The sequence below is a fragment of the Suricata suricatta genome, chromosome 1 (assembly GCF_006229205.1).
Source record: "Suricata suricatta isolate VVHF042 chromosome 1, meerkat_22Aug2017_6uvM2_HiC, whole genome shotgun sequence".
NCBI classification, from domain to species: Eukaryota; Metazoa; Chordata; class Mammalia; order Carnivora; family Herpestidae; genus Suricata; species Suricata suricatta.
In genome coordinates this window covers 139810774-139822855 of record NC_043700.1, presented here as the reverse complement: position 1 = coordinate 139822855, position 12082 = coordinate 139810774, and the positions used below count along the sequence as shown (strand labels likewise).

Below are 12082 nucleotides of genomic sequence, written 5' to 3'. Positions count from 1 at the left end.
GGTACTGTGTTAAGTACTTGGATTCAAGGGTGACCTGAAACATGATTCATATTCTTGAGTAACTCACATTCTAGTGTGGGAAAGAAAAATGCAAACAAATAAGCATGAGAGGTAATGTTTTAAGCTGACTCTTTGTGGATTAGTATAAGTGTGGCGGTAGAATTGTTCTGGTCTGAATGTGTTCCCCCAAATTTATATGTTGAGCTCCTAATGCCCAGTGTGATGGTGTTAGGAGGGGAGCCTTTGGAGGTGATTGGGGTTAGTGCCCTTACTAAAAAAAAAAAAAAAAAGACTCCACAGAGCTCCCTAGCCCTTTCCATTTCCACCATAAGAAGATGCAGTGAGACATGGGCAGGCACGAACCTGGAGGAGGGCCTTCACCAGTCCCTGACAATGCTGGCACCCTGTTGTTGAACTTCCAGCCCCCGAAACTGTGAGAACTAAGCTTTTATCGATTATAAACCACTCAGTCTTTTGTAAATTTTTTTATAGCTTATTTATTTTTGAGACAGAGAGAAACAGAGGATGATTGAGGAAGGGCCCGAGAGAAAGGGAGATATAGAATCTGAAATAGGCCCCAGGCTCTGAGCTGTCAGCACAGAATCCAACGCAGGGCTCAAACCCACGAACCGTGAGACCATGACCTGAGCCGAAATCGGACGGCTGCTTAACTGACTGAGCCACCCAGGTGCCCCATCTTTTGTATTTTGTTATAGAAGACTGCATGTACTAAGGGATAAAGTGAGGATCCGTGTTTTACTTATGCATATACCTATACCTACATGTAAATGTGCATTTACATGTAGTCATTCATTCATTGGACATTTTATTCTTTCTTTTTATTTATTTATTTATTTATTTATTTATCTATTTATTTATGTATCTATTTATTTGTCTATTTGAGAGCAAAGAGAGAGGGTGCTTGCATATGCATGAGCTGGGGAGAGGACAGAGGAAGAGAGAGAGCAAATCTTAAGCAGGCTCTACCCTTCGCTTAGAGATCATGACCTGAGTCGAAATCAAGAGTGGGCCGCTTAATCCACTAAGTTACCCAGGTGCCCCTCATTGAACATTTTAAAGCTGTTAGTTGCTATGTTGTGCATTGGCTGTGTGACAGCTATCTTAAAACTAAGGTGCTTTAAATGTATTCACTCGTTTAATTTTCACAATGGTCCAGCATAATTGATGATATCATTTCCAGTATACTATCTAAAAGAGAATAAACACAAAAATACACATCTAAGGTGTTACAGGAGCTTTAAGCTACTATGAGACACAAGAGAGAATGGAGAGTTTTTCCTGGGGGGTTAAGAAATATTTTATAAAAAGAAGTGATGTTTAAGCTCCCTAGATGTTTCTTGGTTGAATTACTGGTGTTATTTGGAATTGCTGCCAGCTCCGTTGCTAGATTGATGTTCATTCTGAACTCTGCACATGCAAGTTTTGGAGTCTTCTTTTTACCAGTGCAGCACACTGTATAGGATTCTGAAAATGGAGTCATTGCTGTTGTATGGAAACCATCCAGACATTTGACTCTGGGCACCTCCTAAAATCTCTTGTGGTTTCACTATACGTTTACTGACTGGAATAATCAATTTAGTGCTGGGCAAAGGAAACTGCAGCCTATATATGACTCAAAAGCTCAGAGGGTGATCGGAGATGAGCTATTAAACTTTAGTGTCTTTGCCTGTAGCTGAGATAATGCCTCAGATCACTTCACAGATGTAGAAACTAATTGGCCTTTGTGTGTGAAGTGCTTTATTGTTTTCCAAGGATTAGATTATAAAATTTTATGGGGTATTGAATAGTGAATTACCCAACCATCTACCTGTTATATGAAGTCTTAAGTTATACTTTATAAAGTTCAAGTGTTGTGAACCGGCTTCATGTTGAGAGGCAACCTAGTTAGTAGTTTAATATACAAGTACAATATTCCCTAATAATGTGTTAAAGATAAGATGTTAAAATTTAGACTTTTTTTTAATGTTTTATTTATTTTTGATACAGAGAGAGACAGAGCATGAGAGGGGGAGGGGCAGAGAGAGAAGGAGACACAGAACCGGAAGCAGGCTCCAGGCTCTGAACTAGCTGTCAGCACAGCCTGACGCGGGGCTCGAACCCACGAACTGAGATCTGACCTGAGCCGAAGTCGGAGGCTTAACCGACTGAGCCACCCAGGCGCCCCATGATGTTAAAATTTAGAATAAAAGTTTCCATGACTACAGATGTTTGGGAAGCCCTAGGCTAAATCATGAACAATTTTCTTTACTACTGTAGGACTTCTTGTAGCTTATAAAATACTCACTTAATGATATACTAGTGCCTCTTTTGGCACTGTGCTAATCAGTGAAGGTACCAAAATTATTAGTTACCTTCAGTCTGATCTTTCATCTGAGTCCACGGCCATACCATCCTGAACGTGCCAGATCTCATCTGATCTTTCGTCTGAGCCTGAGTCTTGTAAATACAACCGCCTACCTAACATATCCATTTGGATGTCTGCTAGATATTTCAAGTTAATATGTCTCAAACCCATCTTCCAAAACCTATCTCATATCTCAGTAAGAGGCCCATCTTCTACCTACTTGAGACCAAAAACTTAGGAATCCTGGATTCTTCACCACTCTCCACTAATCATAAAATCCAGTAGTGAGTCTATTGGTTCTACCTACAAATATTGGATGGAAACTTTCTTCTTCTTTCCATCCCCACCATACGAGTAGGGATCTTGTCTTTCTCATTCAGTCTTGTGTCTTGGCTTAAAACAGTGGTTCTTAGAAATAGGTGGTAGTCAGAATACGTTACTTGCAAGATAGCATGCAAGAGTGGATAAATGGATGAAAGAAACTGATTTATTGAAATGGTGAGGAGAACTATTTTTTAATGATAAAGATTTTTCTTTAAAAAAATATTTTAAAAAACCAGAGCTATAATATACACACCAGAAAACTCATCCTTTAAGTGTACAATTTAGTGGATTTTAGTATATTAAAAAGTTTACACAATCATCATGACTATCTAATTCCAGAACATTTTCATCAACCCCCAGAGAAAATCTTGTGTCATTAGTAGTCACTCTTCCATTTCTCCCTCTACAGCCCCTATTTCTATCTGTATGGATTTGCCTGTACAAACATTCCATATAAACGGGATTATACAATATGTGATACTACGTATTTTGTGTTTGGGTTCTTTTCACTTAGCGTAGTATTACCAAGACTCACTCATTTATCTTTGGGCATGTTCTAAACTGGGTTTTTTTAGACTTTGTCACTGTATCTCATCAACCTTTTTTAAAAATCTAGTTTTTTTCTTTTGGATTCTGTCCTTTAATAGTTTTCAAAGGAAAACCAGGAAAAGGCTTCCAGCTAAGAGGAGACCTTGATCAAAGCATGGTACAAGTGGGCAGGTTTTAGACCTTGGGTAATGCATGGCAAATTCAGCAGGCCAAAGGAGTGAGTTTTCACGCTGGGGCTCTCACCACTCACTGGTTTTGGGCCAGTTTGCCACAGCCGCCTCTCCCAGCGTCATAGTCCTGCCGATACTCATCTGTACCTGGCCCCCGGACCGCCCACGGCCATACTGCCTGCCCTCCTTGAAGCCTGCGTCCCCGTCTGTGCGAATGATCCGGTCATCCAGACGCGTTCCGTTTATGTACCTCATGGCATTTTCTGCGTCTGCTCTTGAATAGTATTCCACAAAGCAGAACCCGCATGCGGTTTTCTACATCTTATCCAGGCCCATGATGATTTTCTTTATGTCACCACTTTTGCTGAAAAGTTCATAGATTTGTTCTTCAGTTGTGTAAAAGGAAAGATTTCCAACATACAATGTACAGCTCTTCTTCAGCAATTTTTCCTGTTCTTCATTGTCCCCCCGGAAGTGCTGGTCCGGGTACTGGCTCAGCTCCACGTAGGAGTCGCTGCGCAGCGCCTTCAGAAGGCCGCCGGACATAGTTCGGAGATTGGGTCGAAGACGCCACCACTCTGGGATCAATGCGGCGGTCTAAAAATCTATTTTTTATTGAAGTATAATCAACATATAATACCCTTCTAGTTTGAGGTGTATTCTCATCAACTTTTTTTTCTTTTTTTTGTCTTTGTTTTATTTTGAGAGACAGAGAGGTGAGTAGGGGAGGGGCAGAGAGAGAGAGAGAGGGAGACACAGAATCAGAAGCAGGCTCCAGGCTCTGAGCTGTCAGCACAGAGCCTGACATGGGACTTGAACCCATGGACTGTGAGATTATGACCTGAGCCGAAGTCGGATGCCCAACCGACTGAGCCACCCAGGCGCCCCATCTCATCAACTTTTTATTCTTACCAGAATTCTACAATTTCTGGCCTACTGATAGCCTTTTCTTCTTGCTTTCCAGCAGTGTTAAGGAACTTGTTACTTTCCTATGATTAATGATAGCACCACTCATAATAGTGGCTTAAAAGGAATGTTAGGCAGAAATGTAAGTAGATATGTTTGTTCAGATTGCTAACTTCCTTGAATTGAAGATAATCTTTTTCATACTCAATGCTTTTAGCTTATAGTCTTTAGCTTTATTGTTTTTAGAACATGTTCTACTTGATTTTGGTAATTTCTAACATTTTTTGCTGGTGCATCTCTGCCTTTCTGAAAGTATTAGTATGTTTAGCATACTTTTGGGGGAAATTGCTCTCTGGCAGGATTTTATTTTTCCTTAATGGCAATACTAAGTATTCATATAAATTACAAGAGGTATGAGGAGAGGAGATAGAACTAGGTAGTTTGAAGATTGTTTTAAAAATGTGCCTAACTGATAACTCTCTCAGTATGAATTAGTCTTGTGTTGTTTCATAAGTAACTTGATTAAACTGTGGTGAAATAGGAAGAAAATTATTAGAAATAATTGGATGGAAGGTAAAGGTAAGCATCATGTAGTCTTCAGTAGTGGACAGAACAATGAGGTTTAAAGATTTAATTCTAGGGGTGGCTCAGTTGGTTAAGCTCCTGACTTCGTCTCAGGTCATGATCTTACGGTTTGTGGGTTCAAGTCCCACATCAGGCTCTGTGCTGAATGTTTGCTCAGAGCCTGGAACCTGCTTTGATTCTGGGTCTCCTTCTCTCTCTGCCCCTCCCCTGCTCATGCTTTGTCTCTTTCTATGTCAAAAAATGAATTAAGAAAGAAAAGAAATGAAAAAAAAAATAAAGATTTCAATCCTAGATTTAAATTCTGGCTCCTTTATTTACCACTGTCATAATCTTGAGCAAATACTTAAATCCTTTAACCTTCAGTTTTGTTACCCATAAGATAAAATAATAGCATATACATCATAGTTAAGAGGATTAAATGAGATATTGCATGCAAAAACCTTCTCAGCACAAAGCCTGCAGTAAATGTTAGTTAATATTAATCATCGTTACTATCCCAATGTAGGAGTTCCTAGCCTGAAGTTCACTGGAACTATCAATTAAGAAATATTTATCAAGTACCTGATCTTTAGTATTGGACTTAAACCCATGGAAGGAGCTACTGATGTGAATGACAGGTTGGTACCGAGAGGCGGACCAAAGAGAACTAGCATTAGTGGAGTTCTTAACACAGGGTTCAGTAGTAAGGTGGATATTATTTTTCCTATTTTATAGATGAGGAAGCTAAGGCTTGGTAATGTCAAATAACTTGTTCAAGATAATTGACATATTCTTCAGTGTCAAAATATACAGATATCTATTCTTCTGACCCTTACTAGTACCCGTTTCAAGTTTTCTATGTATCTCTCCCCTGCCCCAATTCCTATAGCCCTAAGGTTCTCCTGTTCAACTTAGAAAGTATCAAGTTCGTTGATAGTTGGGTTGGACAATAAGGGGTTAAAATTGAGGATAATGATTAATGTGACAGTGTTGAGATAGTGAGAAATGGTTAATGGGAATGGGGGCTAATCTATTCTTCAAGTTCTCAAAGAGGAAATAAATAATGCTGTTGAAATTTACAAAAGATAGATCAAATTGGATTACCAATTATAAGAGATGTGGGTTTAGGGTTTTCCTTTAGGAGTCAGTTATTTGTCAAACTATCTTGTCTTACTCTAGAAATTGATCTACCTTCAGATATGAGCAAGAGGACTGACTGAGAGAAACAATCCTGAATTCTGGTCGTTTGTTTAGAAAGAAAAGACCTCAGGGTAATGCCGTGACTTTTCAATGTAACATCCTTATCACTGTCTAATCAGAAAGTTCCAGATTCTCTTAAAGTTATGATGCTGTGATAGGAGCTGTACAAGACACATTAGCAGTGGAATCCCTGTCCTCTAAGACTGAAAATGTGTATAGCTATTTTTATACGTTGTTAATGAGATTGTAAAAGGGTCCAGTTTATTTGGGGAGAAAAGTAGGCTTATATGAAATTTTAAAATGTGGATGAAAAAAAATGTGGATGTCCTTCAGCACAGCAATTTTACTTTTAGCAATTTATCCCTCATATACACCTGTGCACAGAGTTACTTACTGCAGCATCGTTTAGAGTACCAAATTACTGGAAACAACCTAAATGTTTATCATCAAGTGACCAATTAAAATATACATAGGGATGCCTGGGTGGCTCAGTCTCTTGAGCATCCAACTCTTGATTTCAGCTCAGATTGTTATCTTGTAGTTCACAGGTTTGAGCCCCATGTCAGGTTCTGTACTGACAATGCAGAGCCAACTTGGGATTTTCTCTCTCCCTCTCTCTCAAAATAAATAAATAAACTTAAAAAATATATACATATATTATACATTTATATAAGGAAGTACTGTTCAATCTTAAAAAATAAATTAGATCCACTTCTGCCTTAATATACAATCATCTCCTGGATATATTCAATGAAGAACATTATTTAGTATACTATAGCATGGAATAATTGTGTAAAAACAAAAGCAGCCCCAGGTGTTCTTATGCTTGTATGGACATAGACTCTTTGGAAGGACATATAAGATATTACTTCAAGACTCTTCAGATAAGCAGATTTTTTTGAGGAGGGTACGGTGGAGGGCGACATACTTAGTGTTATTGAAAACGTTTTTGAATATTTCCATCAAATGTCTTAAAATGCCATGTGAGATAAAAGCATTTGGGCATACATTGTAATTATAAGAGCTTTGTAGTCATTGATGAAGACTTTTGCAAATATGCTTTCCTCTTTTTGGTTTTGAACTTGAGGACTCTGTCAGTTGGTCTTTTGACATAAAAATGAGGAGTCCTCATTTTGACTGCCCCTTCCAGGGTATGGTGGATACTGGAGGAAGTTTCGAGTAGCAGTTGAAAAAGCTGAATTTTTAAAAAATTTATTTTAAAATTAATTAATTAATTTTAGAGAGAGAGAGAACATCTGAATGATGGGGGGGGGGGGCAGATGGACAGAGAAAGAATCTTAAGGAAGCTCCATGCTCAGCAGAGAGCCCGACATGGGGCTCAGTAACATGACCCTGGGATCATGACCTGTGCCGAAATCAAGAGTCAGACGCTTAACCAACAAAGCCACCGAGGAACACCAAAGCTGAGTATGTTTTTTTTTTTTTTAAAGGACAAAGGTGAGGGGACACCTGGGTGGCTCATTCAGTTAAGTATCCGACTCTTGGTTTCAGGTCAGGTCATGATCTCTCAGTTCACAAGTTTGAGCCCCACATTGGGCTCTGCGCCTACAGTGCAGAGTCTGCTTGGGATTCTCTCTCCCCTTTCTCTCTGCCCCACCCCACTTGTGCTCTTTCTTTTTCAAATAAACTTAAAATTTTTAAAAAAGAAAGGACAAAACTGCATTGTTGTTTTTTTTAATGTTCATTTATTTTTGAGAGAGAGAAAGAGCACATGCAGGGGAGGGGCAGAGAGAGAGAGGGAGGCATAGAATCCAAAGCAGGCTCCAGGCCCTGAGATGTCACCACAGAGCCTGATGCAGGACTCAAACTCAGAGGACTCAAACTCACAAACTGTGAGATCATGACCTGAGCCAAAGTCATATGCCTAACCGACTGAGCCACCCAGGGGCCCCCGAATATGGTTTTTAAAAAGAATATATAAAAAATATAAAGTATTGAAATGGTTGGGTTATATTGTCTGAATAAAGCTGAAGGGTCAGAGAGAAAGAAAATCAGAGGACTTAAAAACATTTTGGAAGTTTGAGTATACGTGGAAATGAGGAACAGAGGAGGAAGTCAGTAGTCTACAGGGAACTAGAATCACTTTATAAACATTATCTCATCTCTTAAATTATACCTTCTTGTAAAAAGTTATTTTCCAGACTTTCAAAAAACAAAATAAATTGAAGCCCAGATGATAATTTGTGGTTTCTTAAGTCCCATAAAAAGAAAGCAGCAAAATGAGGAATAGAACCTTGTTTTTTTGGTTTCCATGATTAGCATGAGATCACCCGGACCTTAATATGGGACTTGCACCAAAAAATACAACAGGATTAAAAAAAAAATTCTTTCCTAAATTGGATGTGTAAAAGCATTGTTTCCAAAGTCGGGTTATATTTTTCCCTGCATCTGATCTTAGGAGAAGAGGGTGGGAATGGTGGTTGGATACCACTTTGGATATTGCGCTACCCTTTCGTTTGTTACTCTTGTCGTTCTGGTTCAGGAACAGGAAGGACAGTGAAAAAACTAACGTTTCTACAGCACTTTACAGTTGGAAAAAACCTTTTTTCACATATATTGTACTTTCACATATATACTTCTTTCTCATTTTGTAGATCTGTGATCTAGGCAGTGGTGATATTTTGTTATTTTTATTAGGCTTCCACTGCTTAGGAAAGAATAGACTCAAGAAAGTTGAGGTATTTGTCTGAGATAACATACTAGCCTTCATAGAATTGAACTCTGATTTTTTTTCTTTCTATTCAAGAATAAAGTCTTCTGAGGTAGATTTACTTAGCTTTGTGGAAGACCAATTCTTGGTGGAGTATTAATCAAGAAAACATTTGGGAGTCTAAGACTTCATGGCAGTGTGGTTCAAGATGTAGATGGTTTTGGGGAGCAGGTGAGGCTCTGACCCTCCTCTGAGTGCAGGCACAACTCATGTCCCTATGATTCTCATGTGTTCCTCCAGCGCTTTTCAGAACAGCTTGTCACGTCCTCAGTTGCTGCATTAACTGGAACAGTGGCTAATTAAAGAGAATGTATTTAACTTAACACTCTGCCTGAAGACATGCACGGATTAGTCATAGGAGAGCTATTTTTGTAATTAATCACACATAAATTAGTAAAATGTCTTTGTAAAAAATGTTGGTGAAGTTTGTTTCTCACACTCAATTTTGACAAAGGGTGAGAGAAGAACAGGAAAATAAAGTAAGTCTCAAGCTTGGTGTAGCATAATGATCTTTATGTTTTTATATTTTAGAGATGCTGGAAGAAGATTTGGTGTTTAATGCATTCTCTGATTAAACTGAGGAAGAGTTTCAGTCCAGGGCCTGTGTCTTGATAGTTGACGTTCGGATTTACTCTGAGAGCACTGGAAACCTACTGAGTGGGTTTAAGCAGAGGAGTAATGTTTGATCAGTGCTTTTAGAGTTACCTTGGCTGTTGAGTTAGGGATACCTGGCAGAGAGAGGGGGCAGTAATATGGAGAACATCCATTTACTCTAATTAAACATCTGAGCAGAGACTTCAGTTTAAAGACAATGCCATTGCCTTAGAATGAAAGATACCTGTCATTTGAATTCGATACTTGGGTATCGATAGTAGGCTCTTAGTTTATTTCAGGATCCTCAGTACTTTTTGAAAGCTTGTCACATATAATATGTGACCAGCACTGAGAACTACCCTTTATTTGGCAAAAACAGGAGAGATCATGGGCTAAGCTTGGGAGAAGGAGGTAATGAGTGAAAAGCTATGGAGAGCTTGCAAAGTATAACTGTTGTTTGTTCTTTTTGGAATTCCCCTTTCATATTCATATGTTCACATGAATGTTTTGGTGGTATGAATTTAGTAACATGAAACTATATAGAGTTCCCACATACCCAGCCTCTCCTTGTTCTAATTCCTTCTTAACTGTTCCTTTCTATATGAAGAGAAGAAAAGGGTAGTATTCAGAAGAAGTGACTGGAATATAATACAGTTTGATAAGAATTTGATAGCATTAACAGAAGAATCCATCTCTTAAAATTTCTTAAAACATTGCTAAGACTACTTTCATTTGATCCATTTTAAAAGTGTGTGTGTGTGTGTGTGTGTGTGTGCGCGCGCATGCGTGCGCATGTATCAAGACAAATTGAGAAATTTGAGTAAGCCAACCATATTAATGTCTAGCTACTTATCTGCATATGTGGAATTCTGGGTTAAGATTGCTGATGCTTCCTATAACTGGGCAGAACATGTAGCTTCTCATTCTCACTCCAGGATTCTTGTGTTTTATTGACCTAAAACTGTCTTTAATGAAGGAAATAAATTACTTGTAGTAAAATGAGGGGCTTAGAAGGTGAAAAGGAATAAAATGACCAAAAACGATTACAGAAGTACTATTTTTTAATTTTTTCAAAAACTTTTAATATTTATTTATTATTGAGAGACAGAGAGAAAGCATGAACATGGGAGGGGCATAGAGAGGGGGAAACCCGTGTCTCCAAAGCAGAATCCAAAGCAGGCTCCAGGCTCTGAGCTGTCAGCACAGAGCCTGACGCAGGGCTCAAACTCAGAAACCGTGAGATCATGACCTGAGCCCAAGCCGGATGCTTAACCAACTGAGCCACCCAGGTGCCCCGAAGTACTAATTTGTTTTTATAGATTACAACCTATAATCTTGAATGTACTTTATTGTGAACAACTGGATTAGTTACTAAAGCTAAAAATTATTTTATTATTTTAAAGCTAAAAATTATCTTTGTCCTTGGGAGTTGCAGTAGGAATGTAGGGAAGGTTTGTAGGAGTTTGGGGTACCAAATTGTAGTTCCAACCATTATTCTGCTGGGATTTTATGTAGCCAGTACAATTTAGGGCTCTTTATTTGTGGACATTAGGATCACCTGTGTTATTTTATTCAGTAATATAATATAGTCAACTCTGTTGAAAGTTGTGTCTTAAATATTGAGGTTCTTCTTTTCTTTTCTATTCATAGTGGTAGCCGCTCCTCTAAAACATTTAAACCAAAGAAGAACATTCCAGAGGGTTCTCACCAGTATGAACTCTTAAAACATGCAGAAGCCACACTTGGTAGTGGCAACCTCCGGATGGCGGTCATGCTTCCTGAGGGGGAAGATCTAAATGAATGGGTTGCAGTGAACAGTAAGTAGCCTGTTTCTCAGGAAACTAACTCTATATTAGATTAGTAGCCTTCGTATAGGTTAGGGTTGGGATGCTGTCTGTTCTAGGTTCTAGTTAGCAACTTAATGTCATAGTATAGTGATACCTCAATCCACTTTAGCTTTTATGTTAATTTATTTGTGAATATGGAATTTTATGAAATTGTTGTCTCCTGTTATAATGTAATATAGAGCATAGATTTACCATCTTCAATGAAAAAAATGATAATAGCAATTAATATTTATGGATCACGAATTCAATGTTGGACCCTCTTATCCTTTCTACATGGGTTATTCTTATTTCATCTTTATAGCATCATGATGTAGGTACTATTATTTCCGTTTAGATAAGGAAAGTAAGACAGAAGAGTAGTAATTTGCCTGGGTCATACAGCTATCAATGATAGAACCTGGGCTCAAGTAAAGAGCTTTAGAAGTTTAGAGACTACATTTTTTTTTAAGTTTTTCTTTTAGTTCCAGTTAGTTAACATGCAGTGTTACGTTAGTTTCAGGTGTACCGTGTGGTGATTCAGCACTTCTCTACTTCACCCAGTGCTCATCACAAGTAGAGACTACGCTTTAATAACTATGCTAACTTGTCTCTTTCAGTAGCATACTCAGTTATTTGTTTATGCCTTTTTTTCTTAAGGCAATTCACTAATGATCTTATGAAATTAGTAAAATATATTTATGAGATACTCTTTTTTTGGAGTAGCCTTAAACATTTTTTTTAAAACCAGTGTAGTTAACAAACAGGGTTATATTAGTTTCAGGTATACCATCTAGTGTTTTCACCAATTCTGTGCATTACTCAGTGTTCATCAGTGTAAGTATACTGCTCTTTA

The 12082-nt window shown here is 38.3% G+C and overlaps 1 protein-coding gene and 1 pseudogene across 4 annotated transcripts in view; one reads left to right on the top strand and one right to left on the bottom strand.

Moving 5' to 3' along the window:
- MOB1B (MOB kinase activator 1B) overlaps nucleotides 1–12082 on the top strand; it is a 48158-nt gene that overhangs the window by 21560 nt on the left and 14516 nt on the right. For 3 of the 4 annotated variants that reach the window (XR_003910982.1, XM_029945117.1, XM_029945125.1), the window contains exon 2: nucleotides 11054–11220. Coding sequence is in view for 3 of the 4 variants with exons in the window: in XM_029945117.1 (XP_029800977.1) it covers nucleotides 11054–11220 (167 nt within the window). In the remaining variant the exon portion in view is untranslated. Of the gene's footprint in view, nucleotides 1–5404; nucleotides 5517–6075; nucleotides 6150–11053; nucleotides 11221–12082 lie in introns of those variants that run through there. The other variant, XM_029945137.1, reaches the window with a different exon arrangement.
- On the bottom strand, nucleotides 3485–3995 carry LOC115296663 (annotated as a pseudogene).